General features: G+C 40.2%; 1 protein-coding gene across 8 annotated transcripts in view; it reads right to left on the bottom strand.

Annotated features, from left to right (window-relative positions):
* Nucleotides 1-25,243, bottom strand: part of LOC1279080 (pseudouridylate synthase RPUSD2) — a 209,481-nt gene that overhangs the window by 27,322 nt on the left and 156,916 nt on the right. For all 8 annotated transcript variants that reach the window (XM_061658833.1, XM_061658827.1, XM_061658828.1 and 5 more), the window contains 2 exons: nucleotides 4,701-4,790; nucleotides 21-108 (listed from right to left, as the gene is read on the bottom strand). In XM_061658833.1, coding sequence (XP_061514817.1) covers nucleotides 21-108; nucleotides 4,701-4,790 — 178 coding nt within the window. The remainder of the gene's footprint in view (nucleotides 1-20; nucleotides 109-4,700; nucleotides 4,791-25,243) is intronic.

The following is a 25,243-nucleotide window of genomic DNA, read 5'->3' as shown; positions in this document are numbered from 1 at the left end:
TAATTATGTTAATTACATACCATTTTCAATATAGTACGATGTTTCATGGTACCGTTCGTCGGTGAAACCGGGCCGTTTTGCTTTCAGTGCTTTGGTTTCCAGCTTAGCCTGCAAATTAAAAAAAATCAAAAGATCGATTTTAAAAAAGTATTATACGTTTCAGTAGAAAAACAAAATTATGCCTCGGACGTATTATAATATTCGGATTACACTTTATGAGTCTTGGGATAATTTTATCCAATGTTCGTCCCAAAAAAAGAAAACAATTTCTTAGAAACAGGATGACTAAAATTATACGTCAAATGCTCTTCAAGTTGCAAGCTTTTTACGATATCTGCGTTTGACAGGAGTCCATGATACCGGACAGAGACCTTTGACAAATAAGGATAAAGAGGAAAGTAGTGGCCTTATTCTACACCGAACGCTGTCATCCCCTGTCAACGACTTCAAATGAATTGGTCGAGATCAAACGATGTCATAAATAGGCAAGGGGAGTAAAAATAAACCCATGAACATTATGTTTACAACAAACGAGTGTGATAATATATTTTTTGTTTGTTTTGTAAACAGTTTTCGACGAGACTAAATATCAGCACGAATAAAAGTTTTATTAACTAACAAATACACACAGAATATGTTTACCCGCGTATGAGCAAATCATTTTGATCCAAATTTCTTATCCATGCACAACGTAAAACATTCAAATTTTATATTTTGATTTCTGTTATAATCAAACACAGATTGAGCTATTCCGTGATAGCAATTGTGAGATGAAAAAAATGTTCACACCAAAAATGCACCGACAACAAAGAGTAAGCATTTGAAACTCTTTGTTTAGTTTACGCTTATAACGTAAGGCTAGCAAGCTGCTTAATGCAGTGGATTTCTGTTTATCATGGACTAGGAGCTAGAAATTGGCACACACATATTTCACATGAAAACTCACCCATTTCCACAAAAATACTGAAACCCATAGAAACGCGTGTCAAAACAACGGTACAACGGTGGTGGTGGAATATTGTGAATACATGTCACGCTCCTCTTTCTGGCTCGACACAACTCTTCTCTTTTGGAAAAGTTTTGCTAGTTCGTGTGCATGTCGACAAGATGTGCACTGCGCCTGGTAGTAGTTTGGTGAAGGAAGCGGAATAGTTTGTTATGCAAAAATTGTACTTGCTTTGAACGAATTTCTTGTGAGGAAGTTTATCCATAGCCGCCGGATGTAAACCACAAGCACTGGAGTAAGTACAATGATAAACTCCTGTCCTATCCTTTTTTGTGTAGTTTTTGTTGTTGCTAGTGTGCAAGCGTTTTCATTTCATATGGTTCCATCTGCTAGTGTGGAAAGCTTACCCTACTTACATACGGTTCATTATATTTGCACTTGCTCTTCTTCATTTATGCCATACTGAAAGAACTTATTTGTCCACGGTTGGGACAATTCGGTGTCTATTCGGGATGTGTGTTGTTTCATGAAAAGGAACTGTATACTCTACCTTCTCACACAATATAAAAAAATGTAACGTTCCTGTTGTCTGTGCAACGGTACAGATTAGTATGCGAACAAAGATACTCAATTAGGTTGTAAATTTTATGAATTCTTTATGAAATATATCATTTTTCTTCTTCTTTGGCACAAAAACCGTTGTCGGTCAAGGCCTGTCTGTACCCACTAGTGAAATGAGCTTGGTTTTAAGTGACTTATTGTTACCATAGCAGGATAGTCAGTCCTACGTACGGAGACATGGTCTATTCGAGGCTTGAACCCATGACGGGCATGTTGTTATGTCGTACGATTTTACGACTGTACCACCAGACCGGCCCCCATAATATTTCATTACGCTACAAAAATATTACAATTTTAGGCACGTTGACACACAACTAGACCAACAGTATCGCTGAACAGATCCAAAACTCTACCAAAAAGCTGATATTCTCGTGGTCTTGAAAAGCCATCTGGTCGGTTGCAACAAGTTCATGGGTAATAAGAGATTATTCCTATAGACATTACCTTTTTGAATTTTATCCAATAAATTGTTGCTGTTTGAACTTGTTTTGAATTTATTCATCTTGTCCAGTATGAATAGACAATACAAAAATAAAACTAGAGTATTACCCAAACATTTGTTAAGAATTAAAACAGTTATTTAACGCGGTCCCGTGGTACAGTCGTCAACTCGAACGACTCAATAACACGCCCGTAATGAGTTCAAGCCCGGAATGGACCGTCCCTCCGTAGTAAGGACTGTCTATCCGGCTACGTGGTATTGACTAAAGTCTTGAAAGCCTGTATAGGCCGCCATGTCCGCGTAGGACGTTAACGCCAAATAGAAGATTTAACGCGATGTCATAGCAAAGCCAGTATTCTGCAAATTTTGATCGCTATCTCTGTTAATGCAAGAGATCTTCTATACTCAAACATAAAAACATGCGCAGAGTACATTATAATATTTAAATATTTTATAGCTATTTACTTTTGTCTCAAGTAACGTCAAGTTTTCATTTCAATTTTCCATGTCAACTACGTTCAACAACTAATCCGTTTTGCATTGCTGCTGAAATGAAATCAATATTGCGGTCAACGGCATTGTGCCTATCAGTTTTACACACCAGCAAAAATGTACCCCCTTATAAGTAATCTTTCCACATCTTTTCACTTTATCCGTCGGCCGGTCGGTCGCTGCCAGCAATACTTTAATAAACCATTTTGCAGTGTTTTTGCCGCGCTTTTACGCTTTGCCAATCTTCTGGACACCGATGCGAAACCATATTTTCCCAAACCAGACAACATTCATTGTTGTCATAAACAATAACCTTCCCCAGATCGGGTGGGCCTTTTATTAGACCATCGGTGCGCGGCAGAATGGCGGGGCCCATCGCGTTGGTACGCTCCACCTACACACTCGCAGTTACACCGACGATAAGGCCCGAATGCTTTACGCACCCGACTGTTGCTCGATGTCCAGTAATGCTTCTTTTTTCTCCAACCTTGTTTCGCTTCTCGTTTGCTTCTCCCTTTTTATCTTCTCACATCTTTAGTATTTACGTCGATGACCGAACCCCCTTCTCCCTGCTAGCCTCTAACGCATGGAAATTTGCATTCGTTCAGTTCTGGTTTCTGCAGGGTCTTCTGCTAACGGAGGGTGATTTTCTGCCCTACACACTACATACACACACATACACGTAGTACTGTGCGCGCTGTCATACTTTTTCATTACGCCTGTTTAATAACGCACACTCTGTATTCGCCGTTGTATAAATTAGCGTTTTCAATTTCATCCTTCGTGCCGCACTGGCGATATTTACTTAATCACGCGCATCCTGGGTAACGCTCGGAATTTGCATTCAACCGCAGCTCACCGTACAACAAATCGTGCGCGTTCAGCCGGGCTGTATTTTACAATATACTACTACCCGGCAGGGCTCGCAACACTCGCGAATACGTCTCGGGAGTATGGCGTTTTTCTTGCGCGCGTCTTTCTTCTCCCCCTGCTTTTTGTAGCTTAGTAGCGTTGAGGGAGCAACATTTATAACGGAAGCAAATGGATTTGATCCAGCGCGGAATGTCTGACATTGGTTACAGTAACTAATTTTGCAAAGCTACGAAAACATTAATCCTACCCATCACACGCGGGAGAAGCGCGTTGATTGGAATGGCAAATATTTTCCACAAATTGGTATGAAATGAAGCGAAATATTTATCTGCAGGGCAGGTTACATTTCAATTACACCATGAGAGCTTGTGAATTTCATCTGTCGCTTTTGACAGATAATGTTAAAGTTAAATTTGTATTGATGGCTGTTTGGAGACAGTTATCGATTTGAATAATGAATATTGTAAGGCATCAAATATAACAACGCCACGATTAACATTGTTATGATATTGATTTTGGTAATAAAACAACAACAAAATGAAACCAATAAAAACATGTACACCAGCCTACAGAATCAACTGAAAATTAAACAAACAAAACAAAAAATCCCTACGTTAACAGTAACGTTTTCGCCAGCATCCATAAAGGTTCTCGCGCTGGTTATCGTCCGATCGCACAAACTGCAACCATTATCTTGATTGCTGCCTGACTGAGCACATCCATCGCGTGATGATGATGGTGTTTAATTAAAACGTGATCCAATATCCGATACGTGACAAAACACGCTCGATCATTAATCGATTTCCAGCACGCACCGCACATGGACGGGTGTGCCAATCGCTAAGGCTGGTGGGCTACACTACCCACGTCAAACCACCAGACGTAAGTGTAAGGCTGTCCCCTCTCACTCCCCCCTACCGGCTCACGACCCATTTTGGCGTCTTTTCCTCACGACCGGGTCTAAACTGTGTTCTTTTACAGCAAATAATCCAACAGCAGTAAGCAGGTGTCGGTGAATAAAAAAACACACCTCCCAGCTGAACGATAACAGTACGAACGACTGAAGGGTGTTTTTTAGTCCATGGATGCAAAACAAAAAGCTACTTTAGAATGTATTATACGAGAAGGCACAAAAAAACACACTCGATCACCGATACCTAGGTGGCCCGAGGGTGAATCCCTTTGTGGCCACGTTTCACTTAAAAAGTACGCAAAATAACATCCGAGTGAGAGACAGCGGGAAAGAAAAAAAAACAGAACAACAGAAACACATACACACCAAGCTCACATCTAAAGCCGCAGCATCCTACTAGGGGTAGTACGTACCTTTTTCAAATCCTTGACCGGTTCGCTTTCGTCCGCTTTTCGCTTCTCGGTTGAAACCAGTTTCGTTTTTTCCTTTTCCGTCATGATAATCTGCGGTAATGGGGTACACGATGAGCGACAGGATACCGGAAGCGGTTGGGATGATGATGATGGTTCGGACGCGCGCATTAGATGGCCGGGGATGGTTGGGATTGGAGACAAAAAAGAAAACAAGAAAGAAAATGCAAAATTAATCAAAACGAAACTTTTGGGACAATCGTTTTTTTTTGGTTATGTGTTGTCGTTCCCTACGCGAATGTCATGTGCGTTACGAAAAAACGGACAAGTAAGAGGATAAAGGTGCTATGTGCCACTGCTCACGTATGTATTGAGCTACTGAACACTGTTGCTTAGTGGACGGACGTGGGGTACGTTTATTTGAATGTTTTAAATATTTGTTTTGTCACATCACGGGCTGATTCGCTTTTACTGGGTTCGGTATTTGTATTACGGGCGTTTCATTTTATTCGAGCAAACTGGTAGGATAGATGGGTTGTCTACAGAGAGGTTAAGTTATTGGAAGCTGCAATGTACTGACTGTAATGTTTGTGAACGTGAAGCAATAGTGCGCCATTTTCATATAACATTCGCCTTGTTTGCTGCTATTTACTGATTAGTTCTTGTAATGAATTGCTTTAATTACTTTCATATTATGCTTTATGTATTGTGCTTCTGGTTCAGCTCTAGTTTATGCGATGCATATATGAATGTATTATATCCTTGCGTTGCGAATACGGCATGATTGAAAATCTTATTCAAAATATTTAAAATAAAGTACAATTAAGTAAGCAATACGACCCAAGCCATCTCTCGTGATGAAAAAAATAATCAAATAATTTTGTGAAAAACAACTTTTGAAACAATTAGGTACAAATACAGTACAATGCACTCAATGGATTGGAATGCTTGTTGAAAAAAACTATTTTTCCTGCAGTTGCTTACACAAATCACGATAAAAGCAAAATAAAATTATAAAGTTTATAATCAAGATAGCTACGAAGTAAAATGGGTTCGTTTTTAAACCTTTTCCAGTGTGCTTAACAAGATATGCACACAGCATAACATCTTTGAACTTTAAGTACGGCGGGCTGTTTCTCTGGGCGTCAACTACCTTGGGAGCACATTTCGCATAGCGGTTTAACCGAACGTAGATGATTTCGGATGCCAGGTGCAAGAAACTCGACAACGAGCTCTAACAAACTCGCACCGAACTAGTTCAAAGTTATTCTTCTGAGCTTTGTGGATTCCCAAAAGGATGCACAGAAATGCTTTTCTCCAACAACAAAAACAACGCTGTTGCTGTTAAAGCTAGCTTTCACTTAAACCCCTGCAAAGGTTTTCAATTATTCTGCCATTTTCCGGTTCTTTGCCAACTATTTCCTAACGAAAGGAAGGCTTTTTTGTATTTGCCCGCCTTTATAACAAACAAAACAAACAAAAAACAAAAAGCGAAGAGTGAATGCAAGAATCGTCCAGAAAGACGAAACGAAAATCAAACAGCATCTCGATTGCAACACACCCATCCATTTTCAGTACGGCTGAGGTGCTCGGAACAAGAGCGAGAGTTATTTCATACTGTTTGCTGAAGAAATAAGACGTTAGATGGTTACCCAAAATCGGTGCAACGTCCGGATTGACTGTACCGAGCATCTGGCTGCAGCACAGAAGTTTGTTGACCGAAGGTATTAGCCACCGTAAGGTTTTGGGGTTTTGTTGGCCAAGATTTTTGACCGAAATGCGATTTACCGTTTAGCAGAGGAAAGTGAGCAACCCCACCCTAACCTCAACAGGGAAGTCTATCGGCTGCACATTCTTGCCGAGTAACTAGTGGTTTTGCAATGGTGTGTTTGTGTAACGAGGTAGCTTGGCTGAAGTAACGATGGAAAGTGGTTAAGTATTTGTTGAATTTCTTGAAATGTGAGAGACTTTATGGTGCAGAGTTTTGTAAATCATGATACATTGCAGATTGCTGCTTGTTTGTATTGTAGCTTGTATTTCTTGAGATTGATAGTGATGATGAATAATGTGTTGCATTTGTTGCGTTGAAAGTTATATATTTTATCAAAAAAATATCGAAGTGCCTCATTTCCTTCTAATTTATTTAAATATTTATTCAATTAAAAGTGCTTCAGTGGCCAATGATCTAATTCTTTTTTGGAGATAGTTTTTTTTGTTTCCTCATCTAACAATTAAATTCAATATTTCTTCTCTTCAAGTAAAATAGATACAAATATATAACAAATAGTCTAACTTAATTCCCCTTTTATTATCATTGGAACTATGCTTTGGCAAGTGCAAAACGACCTTGAACAACGTAATTAAATTCATCGAACCAAGTTGATCAAGTTCATTCCGATAATAATTACTCTAACGAAGAGATCAACCAAATGAAGCACATCGTGCTTATAGCCAAACATCAAAACGCATTAGCAGGATTTTGTTCAACAATACTACACCTGAGTCGTGAATGCCTATCATAAGCGAAATATGTGTGCGGTTACTGATTGCAGACGTTTGATCAGCGTACTATTAACATAACGCTCCCTTCCACCTTCTATATCAGCAATGAGCAACCGCGAGACGATGAAAATTATTCTACACCTAGACACCGTTGATTCCTAGGGACTGACCACATTCTTCTGGATGAATTTCATCAGGCGATACGGCGTACAGATTTCAACAATGCTCGCCCATGTTGAACGCGACGTTCGGCCACAAAATGCAATTGCAATGCACAAATAGCATCATAATTTACGCTCTCGATTGTCACGCAGATCCTGTACTGTATCTGGAACAGTGGGCCGAGGTCAGCCTTGCCATAAATGTGTTCCGAAACAGGTTTCAGATGCAGATTTTAGCCGTTTTGATTGGTATTTGTGGTTTTTGGTGATTATTAGCCCGCAGGAGCGAGCGGTTTAACGTAAAGCAGAATATGAATGTAAATGAAATAAACCAAAATTGGATTTCAGTTGAATTTACTTAACACTCGCCTTCACGAGCGGTTAACATTGCAACTAATGTGTATAGCGTATATTTATATTTATACAACAAACAGCATTTAAAATGGATAAATAGACCATGGATTATTATACAACAATAATCACAAAAAATAGATATAGATTGTGTATATAGATAAACAATCAACTATACAGACTACAAAAACCAAATTTAATTTCCAGTAATATCTCAATCATGTGTCCAGGAGGATTTTACTTGTGCATAATAAGATAAAATCCGTGTAGTTAAAGCAGATGTGCAAACATGCCCACATGGTTTGTTTTGCAAGCCACACACCGAATGTAAATAGAACAATATTTGGCTGAATGATATGTTCAGTTACAACCATAAACATAATCATGTTGCACATGCAATTTCTCAGTTCAGGGGCAAATAATCATAATAAATCTGCTTCATTATCATACACTGCTTTAAGCAAGTTTACATTTACTACATTTTACAGTACCTTTTTGCTCATACTATATTATGTGAAAATGTTGGAATAATTTATCTCTGCATAGAATTTGAATTAAAACAAAACTAACATTAGTTTTAATAACAGCAATGGTAGGAATAAGACCGCCATATTCGAGAATAAACTGTCCTAATTACAGATATATTGTATATATTCCAGGTCCTTAAATAGCATATTAATTCAATTATGTTTATTAACTTTTAACAAGCATCACTCGTTGATAGGAACAGCAATGATATAAACGTATTTTTGTACCTCTAAAATCTTGAGTTTATCCGATAGTATACCTTACACTAGTAAAGGAAACCCCAAAAAAATAACACGAGCAGTTAAGATTGCAGTATGAAGTAAATGTTCATGAAAAACACAAAACAATACTCCCAAATAGGCCGAATGCGCAGCAAGTTATGATTGTTTCGTGCCTTCATTCGTTTCCCCGGTTTTATGCCAATGCAGTAGCAATCAAAAATCGACACCCCTTCCCCCACCACATTACGCGATGGCTAGGAGAAACTAATTTATGACGAGGCAAATTTTATTGCTTCGTTGTCGCCCTCAGCACCTCAGCACCGGCGACGAAGGATTTCCCATCCCGCTGGCCAAATAATGTGTTCTCCCAAAGGCCTAGAACGAAAAACAGCCGGACGGAGCAACTTAATGGTGGAAAAGCGATAAAAGTATTGATTTTTATTGTTTCAACAGCTCGCTCGAGTACTTGATTGACGTCGAAATTAGTATCCAAACTTCGAGGGTTCGATGCCAAACTCAACAACAGCAACGGTAGGGAGCGGGTAGCCCGGGTGAATGTTTGCCGAAATGGTTAAATACGTTTGACCCCAAAAAACAAACAACTTAGCAACGGCGTCGTGGTTGTGGTGTTGGGTGGAGTTTGGGTTCTGGGTAATAATAGCAGCAGCCGCACTTCGTAGCAACCGTTCCAAGAGTTTAATATTTTTGTGTTTCGAATGCAACGTAGTTCAAACACACGGATCAGACAGTAAGTAGGTCGTATTAAAAAGATATGGGTTTTAAAATTCAATTTAGACTTGAGTTCAAACAATTGACTGCACTACTACCTTCTCGTGATTCTGTCACCTTTAGCTATCTGGAAAAACCATCCCTTCTTTGCAGACATCTCAGATGAAAAGTCCGGCTCTGCATAGCTGAAACATACTTTTTTTGTTAATCTCACACCAGAAAAATCCTATCCTTTCTTTTCTTTCCGACTGTACATATCTATGACCTTCTTTCTCTTTGTGCTCTGATTTAGGATGAGCAAAAGTTTCTGTAAGGACGAAATCCGAGCTGTTTCAGAAAAAGGAAAGCCTATCTCTCGCAGCTGCTTTTGCGGATGAGCTGGGGTACAACTGTGAATGGGTGCGACGTAGTAGGTAGAAGATTTATGGAGCTATATTTTATGAAATTATAATTATGTAGACAGAGAATAAACTTCTCACCATTCCCTTGTGTCTTGCGCTGGTAGGGTAGAGTTCCCTTAAAGATACGCCACCCGAGCAGAGTGTCTTCTGGGACAATCAGTGCAAAAAGTGGCCGTATAAAGACGACTCGACGGCGAGGCAAGCTCGGCACCTCGTAAGGCCAACGACTTCTTCCTGGGTGAGACGCCGTGACACTAATTTTTGGCGAGCAACTTTTTCGTATGAATATAAAGCTGTAATTAAATAACAGTCTCTTGCACCGGGTTTATGCTCAATTTCCATTTCTGTCGTAATGTAACGAGTACCATGGAGGGCAGGACTGCCAATCAATCATGTTCAGTTTTGAGAACGAGGCTTTCTATCATTTTCTAAATCATTTTTACACGTACATACTTCAGTACGTTAATTTGAGGATGGAATTAAAGCCAGGTATGATCATAGCTTCAATGATCCAAGTAAATATTGATTAGCGAAAATTCTAGCAGAGCGTTGATATAACGTTATCCATTGTGAATAATAAATCATGCAACGTGAGCATGAGTACCCCCTAAACAAAAGCGAAAACACATTTTGATGATTGCATTTAATGCTGATTGCGAATGTTTGGAGATTTTTTTACTTAACAATTTATAATTATTCTCTTCAAAAAGTCGAAAATATTAAAAAACAACCAACGAACAAACACAAAATCCCAACAATGTGTTTTCGATGTTGCATTTTAAAGTTCAAATGCTAAGCAGCTATAAGTAAGAAACTCTGTAGATAGTAGGGTGTCGTGCAGTTATTCCCATGTATGATTTTAGTTTACCCTGTGAAAACTGTTTTCATATGGTGCTGAAAGTCGATTGGACTGCAATAAACTGCTCCCTTATGCATATGTAGAATGCGAGCAACACACAGAAGTTACGACCAGACCAGAGAATGGCAGGTGAAGCAGTGAGGTAAGTTATTTCATGAACGCTATGCTATATTGCTTCCTATTGGGATTCATGACAGAAAAGTAGTTTGTTTATTCGCAAGCAAGTATATCCGCCTGGCCCATTCGGCCAACCCTCACTGGCCACCGAAGCCTAACATGCGCCTCCCATGCAAACAGTTAAATCACATCGGTGTCGCTATGCACACAGACAAAAACCCTCAAACCACGACACCAAAGCACTTCCCCTTCGGCTTTTCCCAGGATACGTGCCTTCGGACTGAACAAATAGTACACTATGCAGCGCACACCAGTTGGCCAGATTTGCTCACGGTGTACGGTGCGCGCACGGGTGGACGGTTAAGAAACAGCAAAATTCAATTTAAAATAAATTTAATTTCATTGTAAACTTCCAGCCCACAGGAAACATGACCCTAGTGTACTACTAGGAGTGTTGCAGGCTGATGTGTGTACTCTCTCGAGATGACAGGGCAGCGTCAGGTAAGATTTCGGTGCCTCGAGTAAGCGAGCTTTTGAATAATGTCGAAGAAAGCCAAACATTTTGTTTCCTTTTCCGTTTCACCCCGTTGTCCGCACTTGTTTATCCGTGCCAGAGCAAATAGTGACGCCACACACACAGTACATACATGACTCGATTGTGCATGCTAATGAAAGATAAAACGGGACGGAAATCGGACATTTGTGTGCTGCATGAGAAGTGTACTGCAGAGGAAACTGCTTGCAGAACGCTTTTTCTAGCCAATAATCATGCCAACAAAGTACATATGCTACAAGTTGCCACAGCACAGTGACCTGTGCCAACGATTTTGCTGGCCAAATGAACCATGAAAACGTGTGTGTGTGTGTTACCATTCATCTGCTAAAGGTTATATGTTGCAGTTGTTTATGTAAGTCATCCCGGGAGGTTTGTGGTATAATAAAACGGGAAGAAATGTCCGGCTTTAGTCTACGCCTACCTTTAGCGAGTTTGAACATCTTTAACACTGTGCTCAAGTGAGCAGAACGTTTTTCACATAGTCAGTGCCTAAAAACTAAATTGAGCATGAAAAAATGAGCTAACAATTTCTAGATTTATATTTTCAACTATTTCTAAACTTGTGTAAGCCTACACCTGACATTTTAAGAGTAATCTTGCAATGCATCATTACCAAAGAGCGTAAGAAAACATTTATCCGTGTGTAGTGTTCCTTACTTTTCATTGTAGCTCCTCTTTGACCATGATGCATATCAACGTGGGGCGTTATATTCACCACGCCACGGTGCAATGCCAAGCGCACCATCATTCATAATCTTTGAGCACCTCTGTCAATGATGGTGACTTCATATACGGCATATCAGACACGCGAAGAGCTCGAATGAGTAAATCGCCTGTCGCTCACCTGCAACATGCAGCAGAAGCAGCACCACCACCGACCAAAGGCAACCGTGCATGTCGAATACTTTAAGGATGTCATGCTTCTGGCTCATGTGCACCTTTCCGCTTTTTCTACCTCTGAAATACCTTTCCGTTCACCTTCGAGTCATTCTTCTCGGCTGTAAGCATCGACGAGGTATACTTATACACATACCAGTACTTGCTTGCTGTTTCGGTTGCAACATGGCAGCAACATTTCTGTGATGGCTTTTGAGGTAAACCTCTTCCACGGAACAACATCAGCAGGATGGTGGTGGTTGCACATCGATCTAGCATTTGCGCATCAACACCCGCCAAAACGATTCCACCGAACTTTAATGCCACCATTGCTGGTTACACTGTTGCCGTAGGAAAGGCAGGCTGCTTTCACATCCATGGCCTTGGTGGCGAAAACGTGTACAAACGGCAGCACGAGAGCGAGCGGGGCGGGATGGCGGCGGCGGCAGCAGCAAAATGAAATATGCAAAGCCGTTTTCATTCTGCCTTAACACGTAAAATATTAGAAACCATCGGACGGTTCAGTGGAGTGTACCCAACCCTTTACCTAGCCCTACTGTTCGTCCCACGCTGCTGGACGGATTAAGGATGGTGTGTCGACGCAAGAAAGCGAACGCAAAAGGAGAGCACCACTTCATCGGGGTTATCATAGGTGGATCTACATCATTGGGAAGGGTCCATATTTTAACGCACCGATGGAATACGGCGAAACAATTTTAAGCAGCCGCACCTAGCGAACCATAAACTAGATGCATTCACAGTCCAACGGAAGAAAAATGTGCTGCCGCAAAATGACAAAAGATGCGATAAAGTCACACGGGTTAGTAACATTGAGTAACGGGCGTTACATTGAAGGGATGAAAAATGGGCAACATTAAATGGTGAGCGTCAAATTGAACAGAGCAGAATAAGTGTTTCGATCTGAATACCTCCCTGTTCTACTGGCTAGAGTTTGTATTATACAGGGTAGTGCGTGAAATGATTATTATTGTGTTGCAGCGTTTATGATTGCATTTGGTAATATAAATCTCTTTCTACAGGTATTAAAAAAATCGATGTAAGAAAAGAATGTTGTAATTGAGAAAAATTTAAATATTGTAAACTATTTGATAACATATTTCAAATCAGATCTATAACGAGAAACCGAAACAAACCTCTGCTCCTTACACACATTACCATGCCAAATGGTTGGATTTTGTTGAGAGAACACATTTGCTCACCTGAAATTGAAAGAAAAGGCAAAAAATATTATTAGTTTCATATCTAAAAACTACTACTTTTTATAGTAATCACGTAAAGCTAATGTTCTACGACACACATTTTTTTGAGTGTCCTAGAACTTTTCAACACAACAATAGATGGCAGTTTACTGCTGCACGTGTTTATTTTACTTTCGTAATGAGCCTTCGGCAGTCAGGAATTCATGAACATGGACCAACACATTTCTGAATCCATGGGTGTAATTAATTTTCAAACTTCAACAAAACGCCCCGAGAGCGGAAGATCGAAAATAAAACAAACGATTCGGGTGGGAAGTTGTATGTAAGGCTGCAAATAGTCTGCTGAATAGAGGAGCTGAAACAAAAAAAAAAAACACGCACACACAGTCCCAAATAAATCTATAACAAAAAAAAAGTACGGCCACGGGGCGGGGAAACGAAAATTCAGGGAAACGCAAAGAATGTTTAAACAATACCGGCAAGCGAGACACAAAAGCTGACAGAACCATTAGACAACAGTGGAAAAAAGGTACACCACCAGGGTGGGGAGCGGCCCAAACAGGAAACCATTCACGCAATCGGCCGTGTCCGTTTCGACAACCGCAAACCGGCCGCGTGTAGGTTGCGCCGGGCTGTTTATTTTTAGCTGTTTCTAAACGGGACCACGAGCTCGGTGGGGTCTTGTCTTTCACACAAGCCCCGGGACGCTAATGCAGTCCCTGAGTTTGAGCTAAGAGAAAAAAAATACACATACTCACACACACAAACTAGGGGCTAACTTGCAAGGGCAGAGATGAAAGCCAAAAAAATAAAAGAAAGAACACACACACACAACAGATAAAATTTGAGTAAAACGAACAAAAACTTTGACCGAATTTTGAATGGAGCAGCATGGTGGTTTACTACACAGCGGTGGTTTGACCACATTGCGTTAGAGCAGCCGGTACGAGCGATGGATTATAGAATGAGAACAGCACCAGTTTTAAACTTGAAAGAAAACGGTCGGCTGACAATAACATACAGGCCATAATGTAACGCCAGATCGTTCGATGACGATGTCCGGACGCGAGACACGGAGATGTACCTATGGCATTGAAATCATCTACATCTTACAACACGGCTATACACAAGAGCAATAGAAGCAATGAGAAAGTGTATGATTTCACAACAAAAAATATGGAAGAAGAAAAAACAGTCTATTTGTTAACTGATAACTGATTATTAATACAGTGAAATCTCTCTAAAATATAGTCTCTGCAAGATAAATTGTTTCTTAGAGATGAGCATTTTCACGGTCCAGTCATATTTAATACATTTTAATTCTCTTCAAGATGAATGTCTCCCTAAGGCGAATATCTTTCAAGCTGCATTTGGCAACCAAAATTCTCTAAGGCATTGGTCTAATCTTGTTGCGCGCAACATTGTTGCTGACAAAATGTATGGATTTGACACCTAGTGCAACTTTGTTGCTGACCAAATTCAAACCAATTTGATTTTTATCTAGCAACATTTTATATTTACCTTGGTAATGTTTATGGGGCATATGAAATGACACAGCAGCAGTGTGTGTGTTTTGTTGACATCTGCTAAATATGGAATTTAATCATTTGTAGAACCGTTTTTGGTGTATATATTATGATTTCAACGTTTTAATCAGCAGGTGGATGATAACAAATAAACTCAGAGTTGATAATTGCCCTGCTTTGTGGTGCTATACAATGTCAATTCCAAATGTTGCCAGCAACATTCATAGACCACCTCAGCGATATGCTTCCGAGCAACAATGTTGCGTGCAACAACATTAGACCAATGCCGAAGATGAATTTTTGGATGACGGTTCACAAAAATATTGAAATATTGATTGAAAAAAAAATGCCATTTTTCCCCGTGATTTCTTGGATACTTCATAGCAACAACTACATTAGTTTTCTTCAACATGAATGTCTCTGTAAGCTGAAATCTGTTGAAGATTAACCTTAGAGAGATTACATTGTATTTAAAAATTATTTTATTGAATACTTTACTGTTATTGAAAAGTAAGAACAGTTATTATTCAATGAAGCCAAAACGTTTATAGATACATGTTTTATAAACTATATTGACATCATGCACATTGTTGACTACTTTTGAATTTTACGTCCATGGCTAAATCATAGAATGTAAGCATATGATTGGATTATGGATGTGTGCAAACGAGAACAAAACGATATTGATTTTGGTTAAAAATTTAAAGCAAGTAACATAACTTTCTATTACGTTGAAACATAAGTTTTAATAAACTTAACTTGCTTCTATGTGCTTCATAAAGCTATATAAATGGGATTTACTACGCCATGACATATGATATCCGTTCAATCAGACACGATCACACGCACAAAAGGTGCGAAACGGATCGACCCCATAATAACCAAACGATACCCTTAAAAAATATTACATTTATCTTTACAGCGAGACGGGGAAGGTTTTTGTTCTGTTACGAATTTCAACCGAAAAACCTTCGAACTACTACACCGTTGTGCGGACGGGCCATCTCTGCTGGCGTCCTATCGTTGAACAGATATCAAGATAAATTGTATTAAATATATTTTTCTGATTTATGAGCCCATGTGTGGTATCGGCACTGTGGGACTCTCGACGCAACCCTATTAGGAAGGGTAGTTTGCTATTTTCAGGCTCTACCCATTTGTAGGGAATCTTTTTCACTTTTTATACACTGCAAGAAAAACATGGCAAAAGAAGTCTATGATATCATGCTAAGAATTATGTGCTGTAAGGCATCATTTCGGTGTAGATAAAATATTTCAGGATGATGCTTTCGTTTCAACTTTTTTATTTCAGCTGGATACGAAAAAGGATACGTAACTTTATCAGGTATTTCTTTTCTTACTGTACCGAATTGTTTCACTTTTGAAGGTCATTCACTTATGTTGGGGATTTGCAGCAAAGTTCGACGTTCGTTCATTCCTTGAATTGAAAGCGTCTTAAAACTACTTAACTAAAAACTGAGCATTGTTAGAGCAGTTGAGCTAAACGATAATTTGACTGTTGAAACATACGACACCCTTCGGCAATTCGTACGTACCCTACGAACAGAAGAGTTGTGCCTTCCACGATCGTGCAACATGTGGCGCAATTTCTTCCATATAATCGTTAACTTTTAAAATCTCATTTCATTTATCCGAACGCTTTTTGAGCTCATGGTGGGCGGGAACGGAAGTAAAGAACATCATTTTTCTACCCTGTCGATTAAGCACTCAATCGGGGGAGGGCAACCGTCAGAATCGTAACATTTTATTGAACGATCTCGGAATGATTTGAAACCTATCGTTCACTACCCTGCCGGGAGCAAGCAGTTGGACTGTGTGGATGGTCATAAGAATCACGCTGTAACGAGCTTGAATCAGAGCAAATATAAAGCTCGTTTGGGAAACTCTCCCTTAGCGCAGATGATAGTAATGGGGCAATTGGATAATGATTATGACTCTCGGCCGAGAGAAAAGATAAGCAACACACTGAACAGTTGGAGGTAAAAATTGTATGTTTCAAGAATTGCCTTGCTTTCTTCTGTTTTTTTCATAAAATAGAGCTGAATAAAGCAATTTTGTGGGGATAAAAAAAACTAAGAAAAATCTGGTGGTTTTAAATATATGCATCACAAAATATTTATTTGCAACATTCATTTATGATTAAGAAGAAGACTATTAATTAATAGTGCAACAGCTATTTAATCAGAAACATGAAAGCTTATGATCAAAAGCAACATCACGGACATGGATTTTATCGATGGTAATGGTTATGGACGGAAATGGTAATAAAGTCGATGTTTTACGCTGTTCGTATAATCTGTGTAAGTGAATGTACCGTCGCCCTGAGGAATCATAGGAACGTCTATGGAAAATTGCTTCATAAAAACAGTCAACAAGCAGCCGCTGTAATGGGTTCCAATTTATCGTTCTCATAAAACACACTTTTATGATTTAATTGCAGACAAAATGAAAATTCTATAGCAGCACGCGAAAGCATCTGCAAGACGGCAAACGTATTACGAGTGAATCAAACGAAAGATATCTGCTTTAGAAAATCTACTGTAGAACAGGGTAATTAGTTTTTTTATAGTAATAAAAGTATAGCAAACATGTTTTTCTCAGCTTTCAAAAATTAGGGATTATTTTATGCATTTCTAAGGGGCACACGAAAGCATTAGTAACAACATCTCTGACCAATTGGACAATATTTTAATGACAGGTTTAATTGCGACTTTTATTTCCTGAAGAATAGCCTTTTCATGTATAACGCACTTATAGCCATTAAAGGCAAAACATATGACAGTTTACATAAAAAAGCAACAAATTGGTGAAATATTCTAAATAACAGAGATGCTTTAACAATAGCATACAAAATATGCGCATAGCCTTGCGATTGCCAAAGGTCTCTCCTATTCTACAGTACCAGCGATTACCAACGGCAGTACGAAAGGCCCACCAGAGCCATAAAAAAAGAAAAGACAGTACCCAAAGCAATCGTTTTGAATTTTTATGTTCACCCACGTCCGCTTTCGCTTGCGCATACGTTGGCTGTGAATCGTCGTAGACGTTGCTGTTGATATGTCGCGAGCGTATTTTGACAGCCAATTGAAAGCAACATCCTAGCAATCCCAGCGAGACGTTGATAATGGACCGTTATTAAAATGCTTCTTCACTTTAGCAGAAGCTATTAAAATGGTTTGCTGCGTGTAGCCGGTTTACGATGATTAGAAAGTTCGCTTTACCATCTGAGGAAATCAGACATTGCAGCAAGCAGAAGATCCTGTAAGCGAAGTTTTATTTTCGTTGTATCTAGAAAAGTACGTTATTTGACAACATTCAATTCTACGACCATCATGGAGCCTTCGAGCAAGAAAATTGGTTAATGCATGCAGACGACGTTTCCATTCTGCTTAGCTGTGGGAATGTCAAAGTGCCGATACCCGAGCAAACATTTACGCGAACGATACATCAACAAACACACACGGAAATTGTAGCAATATATTTACATCTTAACAATTCACATCGCCACACACACACAAACATTCTGAGACAGATTTGCTAGAGATGCTTTTTGAAAATCTGTTTAGTATGGTACCGTATGTGAAACGTGTCGATCGATTTTTCTCTCTAGCTAAAGGAAAACCATACTTATTATCATTACCAGCTAACGACACATCGAGTGCGAGATCTTCCAACACGTCGGGCGTATTCCCAGCACAAGCTTTCGTAAGAAGGAACTCTGTGCCGCGAATGTGTGCTCTATTTCATTTTCAATTTTTATATCATACCACAACGCTTCGCCACATAAATTTGCATGTGTCCCATTTGCACAATAAGCAGTCAGCATAAAAATTTGTTTTCCTCTCGCCGGCAGCGAATGGCGGCGGCACATTATCGGAACCGCAAAAAGTCGACGGGGTAAAAAAAGGATTATGAAATCCTCCCGAGACGGGAACATTAACGAGAGATGCATTGTCATGCGGTTCTTCGTTCGGCGTCGCTAACGAAGAGATAAATAAATCCGACTTCTTTCGCCTGTTTTCGTCGCTGTTTTACGGTCGCAGCTTTTAAAAAGGGACGGGTATAACGAAAAGTAACGATCGGTTAAATCAAAAAGGGAGAATTATTCAAACAACCAGTCTCGAAATTCAAGCTGCAAGGAAATGCCGTAAGAGCTCTCCACAGCGGCACTGTGGCGATGGGAACCAGGAGAGGAACCAATAAATACGTTGCGCCGTACGCGGCAGTAAAATCGTTACAAGTTCAGGTTCAAAGCGGGAACAGCAACAATTAGACTGCATTTACCATGCCCAAAAATTGGCCGATTTAAACCGGTCGCCAAGACACAAACACACTCACACACATTTTGATTTCAACAGTGCAAAACGACCACGTTTGAAGGTCAATTATGTGCGATGAATCGGTGAACGTAAGGCTATCACAGCATCGGAAAGGTGAAACACACGGGCACTTCATTCGCTTAAAGCAGTGCAATCTCAGATTCGTACTAACGTTAAACGTACGTGCAAGCACGAAAGAAATGTAGAATAAGAGGGGGGGGCGAATATGACAGACAGTGAGAAGGTTAACTAACAGTGGTATGAACCCAAGGGAACGTACAGAATGTTAGGCTAGCTTTTTGAGACGTTTTCAACCGAAAAAAAACGAAAGCGAAAATGTCTTAAATGCAATAAAATTTTCTTGCTGAATAAAGTACTAAAATGGTAACTAGGGTGGCAATGCAAGAAAAGCAGAACAAAAAATTCTCACAGGTACGAAAGCTTTTCATCCCGGCTAGACGGTTGATGGTTGCGTTGCGACTGGTTTTAAACTGTAGCAGCTAACCCGAAGGAAGTAACATCGGCTAACGGAGCAGCTTTTATGCTGGTCGTCGAGAGAGAAAGGAATTTAATGATGCAACTGAAGTGTGTGGTTTGTCGATAAGACAGCTGTGATTTTCAATGTTATTTTTTAGCCGTTTTCTTTTCGCAAACTTAAGGCAGAAGGCGATCAGCAGCATCAACAGTGCGCCCCACCAGCGCAGACACTTAACGTGAAGTCCGTTTTTAACCGGTACGTATCATCCGGATGCCCTTGGCCGGGAAAAAAAGGTAACTCGACGCACGACTCGAGTAAAGCTGATAGCAGAACAAGAACATCCGTAGAACGAGTTCTTACGGGATCAAACAAAACACACACACAAAATGCTTGTAAAAGACGGTTATGGTAGTGTCCCTTTTGCGGGTAGAGCAAAGGTAGACCGATCGTGGCTGGGGGGGAGGAGACAATGCTCATTAGAGCAAACCATAACCCAAACGAAAAGGGAACCAACATCCACTAACGGTGCTGGCTTTGGGACAAAAAAGGAATACGCTTTCGCGCTGTGGTGCGCTTGAGGTGATACACTTGTGTCAGGGCTAAGCAACAGAATAGAAGGAAAATTGCGTTGCTTTGAATCCCCTAGAGGTAAGATGGGTTTTTTTTTAAAGTATAATTATTTTCATGATTATGTTTTGGGAGTCAATAAGTTGGGATAAAAAGGAATGCTTTGCAACAACGTTACCTTTATTATGAAGTTTAATTATCACAGAACTTATACAATCATGACAAAATTATTCGGTTGGTAATGATTAAAGATGATGCAAATCGCTACTTTTCCACCTGATAAACAGTTTACAACCTTGTTGATTGAGAGTACGTAATTTGTGACAAACCAAACAAGAGAAATAATAAAAGCACTTACACCAAAGAAGTACTTGAAATGGATAGGGATCAGAACCAAACCCTGACTGGTCGGTCATCTCCCTTTGGAACGACTGTCTCGATATGGAATCACTGGCCTTTTCTTGCCGTCATTCTAGAGCGTATCTATTTCTGTAACTTTTTACCCAGCTGCTGTTCGGTAAGGACAGAAACATACAGCACATTCTGCACATTCTTTTCGCAATTGCGTTTATTGAACCGTTCTGCAGAAGAAGATGCGCGCCGCACACAAGTCGAATGGTGACGAATAATATGTTGCTTGAAAATTCTTACATCTACTGTGTTTCGCAATAAAACCCGCATGGACACCGGTCCGGGACCGGGGCGGGCAAATTAATCCAAGTAACGAGATGGGAAGCGAAAGGTTAGCCGATGGCTGTAATGTCCAAACAGGTTGTCCGCGCAAGCGCTGGTTGCGCTCATCCAACTGATCACACTGTGGCAGTTGATGTGCGCTAAGTGAAACGATGCGTGCTGCACAACAGACAGCTTATTTTATACAGAAGGACACAATAATTGTGTTGGGCTCATGTTATTACAAACGTTTCATCGTCATTTTTATTGGTCGCATGGAGCCCGAGATCGACAGGATTTGAAGGTTGTCCGTACAGCTGCCGCATAGCGATGCGTACCCAATCGCCGCAAGCAGAGGGTTCTAGTAAGAATGGCTTCCCCAACGAGAGCGCAGGGCGGCAAAACGTGATCTTTTAAAAAACCATCACGACAAAATGTAAACGTGAATCGTTGCGCATTGATCGTGCCCACTGTTAAATTTGATCGCGTCGTTAGTCGAGCCAACGACCGGCAGAATGGCACGATTGCAGATAGTGGTAATTATCGTAAAGATATTATATTTCTTAAGATAAGAGTTTCTTTTAACATGCTGTAGTTTGAACTTTAAAGACTGATAAATCAAAGCGTAATACGATTTGTTTAAAGAACAATTACTGAACAATTTCGTTTTGATTGAAAAAAGGTAAATGTAGTATAAATTAAGTAAAAAAATAAGTAAACATTTTTACGGAAAAACAATAAAAGTTATCTACACGAATTGAACTTATAATGTTCATACAGATACAAAGTCAAAGTTGGATAAGTTTTAATTAATTTTGAGGGTGGATTTCTTTGTTCAATTACTCAAAATAATGGAACAAATACATGTTGCTAGGAACACGCTATACTGTCGCCCTTTGAATACAATTTAAAATGCGTAGCGAAATAACACTTGTAAACAACCATTCAATCTTTTTTATTATTATGTTTCTTCATTATGAGATGCGAACCTCTTCATTTAAAAAAATCCAACAAAAACAACTCATTAGTGTGTCGCATTTACTCTGAAAACAAATTCCAACCAATGGCGAAACAACGATGGGTTGATTTTCATAAATGAATCAAACACATTAATTTGCTATGGAAATAACGAGCATCAACAGAACAGGAAAAGATAACAAACGGTCAGTTCCAGGCACTTGATCGGTACGTCATCATTTTGGTCGCAGTCAATCAATGAAATATGGACAAACTGCTTGTTAACGTTCAGCTTGTCGTACAATCATATTTGCTTTTCGTAAACTCATCAAATTAAGCTAAAATGCAACAAAATACTTTACTCAACATATTGCTATGAAACCTTTTATTTATCACTTAACCTTTCATTGTATGTTTAAAAGCTTTGTAGGCATGTTAGGATAGAGGCTTTAGGAATCCTTTTAGTAGTATTTAACCAGAACCAAAAACCGAAAGCAAAGCAGGTCACCACCCCTCAGGTAGTTTTAGCATTAGTTTGGTACTTAATATTCCAGAATTGGCAAAGTAGGTTAACAATTCACTCGCTACTGTTGTCCGAAAAACTTTCCAGCAAAAAGTTCACACCGGATGGATCGAGATTGGAGCTCACAATCGGAAAGCCCACCCTTTTTGTGGGCTTAACATACATACGCAGGTAAGTGAAAATATCATGAAAAAGTGAAGCTGATACGGAAGTTTCTAAAACTGTTCCGTATCCGTGGCAAATGGATTCACTTGCAACTTTATCTCGATCGCCACCCCCTGGAACGCAATTTTCCTTTTTTCTTTCTTTTTTTTTGGGCAAGCACTCAAGCATCGAAATGGACTAGCATAAATCATACTTTTATGAGACCTTTTCCAGTCCCAACTCGCGTAGGTCCTCGTACTGCTGTTAGCGACACAGATTTGTTCAGCCCGGTACCAGGCAGTTAGCAATAAAAAGAACAAGATGAGCGAGACTAGCAGTAGAGGATGCAGGTGGGAAAGAAAAGGTTTCAGAATTACAGAAAAAAGGTCAACCAATCGAACAAATCGCTACCGTTCGAGAGGGTCGGTTTTCAAGTGCCTCAAAGTTGGCGGACCGGGAAGTTCCCGGGTGATTCCAATAGGTCGTAAATTACTGCCACACTGACGCCCCGCATTCTGCCTGATGTTTCCGCCGACTTCCACAAAAGACGCTCGCACGATCTACGACATCCAACAACGGCTAAAGCGGCTGCGACAACACCGGCGAAAGCCATGAACGTTATCCATATCGCACCAAACCGCTTATGCGCCCGTAAGGGCTGAGAAGCTAGCCAGAAACGTCAGAGAGACAATGTCATTGATCGCACAGTTCATGGATTCTGCAAATGGGCTGTGGAAATGTGAGCCCGCTTATCAGACGATGGCTTTACCGCACGTTCCCACGACCCTGCGTTTTGCCCCGCCAACCGTATGCAGTTTCGGCAACGATGAAGATAAGTTTGTTCTAGCTGGTCAACCGAATCCAATAACAGAAGAAAACACGACCTGGCAAAGCCTACTGCTAACCACACCTAATGCTGCGCGCATTGACGCACTGGTGGACGGTGGACAAGCGTTGCGGTATCAACCGGTTTTTTGGGAGGTCGTTGTCGTTCTTGGGCATTGTGTGAGCGTGTTGTGCCTATCTGGAAATTGGACTATCTTGGAGTCTGCCTGTATTTAAAGCGCGATGATGCCCGATTGCACAAATTCTACATGGCCCGTTAAGAGCTTTGACCGGTTACCGTGATTTTTGTGCTGCTGTGGTGTTGGTATTCTCACACAGCATGTATGCTTCATGCTAAGGTAGAATCTTTGCATAATTTAACGGAGTGAACCTTGTGTTGTGTATGTAGAAGGAGCGTCAGAAATGTTGATAACTAGTTTCAACCGACACTGAAAGCGAACGGGACACTCGTTGACTTCACTTTTCCTTCCTTTCGTTTTGCATTTGCAAACTTGTGCGTGTGGTCAATTCTCAAGGCAGGGCCCCGTAGGCGTGGAATATACCAGTTTCTGATTCCGAGAACCCAACATACGGGTCCGTTATTGAATCAGCGTTTTTGTAACTAGTTTGCTACATAAACGAACCCAAAAAGAGCGAAAGCTCACTCACCCCCGTAGCATGTGGTTAATCGGAAAACGGAAGTACTCCAAGGGTACCGTACGAGATGATTTTTCATTACGAGCATTTCCGATTTGCTTGCTCTGCGTAGGGCTAGGGTGCTTACGCACTGCCCAAAATGAAGATGGGAAAAGTTTTGACGATCCCTTATCATCCAATGCTCATTAACAGCCGCAACGACCATGCTGTGTTGCTGCTTCGGGTTCGATACTGCGGGTAGACTAACTTACAGGCAGAGGGATACTTTGCTTAGCGGAAGTTTACATCAAACCAGTGAAAGTTGAAATACATTTATGGACATGCTAAAGGTTTTAATAAATATGATGTAATTTAGAATAACTTATGCACATGTGCAGTTTATCAAATTGATATTGATAATTTTGAGACTATTAGCAAGAATTATACGAATGATGAATAAACGTGAACTTTATTTGATTAAAAACCAATGTCTAAACCAATGTCTAAACCAATGACCATTCTAAAACTGGAATTCACAATGCGGATATAACATGACCATGCCACGACAGCTATCTATAAATAAGCAAGCAAACTGAAAAGCACGACGTTTGAGTCATTCAGCCGTTTGGATCGTAAGCCACGGTGTAAGGCTGAGCTCACCAGGCCACCACGTAGAGCCATAAATTCCGGCTCATCTTCAATCAGGCTCATTATAAACAAGCGGGGTTCTTGAGTTTTTCAGATTGTCGACTGTATATCTGTCCTTCCCGCACGATGACATGGACCGTACCTACACGAGTAAGCTCTACTGACCTGACCGACCAAGTGAGATAATAATCTTTATTGGTTGGCGGTATGCATTGGTCAGTTCGTGACGATGTCCCATTCGCCATCAGATAGTTGGTATATTGTGTTGGTGGTGGCCGCAATTGTGTAAGAACAGGAGAGTTGCACTTGCTTTTGTAAATGTTTTTTTTTTTTTCAATTTGCTTCTATTTACACAACTTACTTCTAGTTGCCTCTGTTCATTACTGATTACTCCAAAGGGTTTGAAATTATGTTATGGTAGAGTTTAAATTAAATAGTAATATTTTGCGCCAACGTACCAACATTCAACCACTTGTAATTGCTTCATGGTATTTCATGATGTTCCATCCACAGTTCTCCAAGATTAATGTTGTGTGTCTTTCTACCCGGTTCTGTTGAACGCAGCGAGCAAATTATTAATGAATATGATACACTGATCAAATTTTGCCATGCCAGGTGCATCGTAAGACCAGTTCAAACACACAATACGGGCCCGAATGTCCCCGAGCAAAGGCAGTGTGTGGGTTTGTTTATTCGAGTTACCCAACAG

This window comes from Anopheles gambiae, chromosome 3 (assembly GCF_943734735.2).
Source record: "Anopheles gambiae chromosome 3, idAnoGambNW_F1_1, whole genome shotgun sequence".
NCBI lineage: Eukaryota > Metazoa > Arthropoda > Insecta > Diptera > Culicidae > Anopheles > Anopheles gambiae.
The sequence above is the reverse complement of the archived record's forward strand: the minus strand, read 5'-3'. Positions and strand labels throughout refer to the sequence as shown.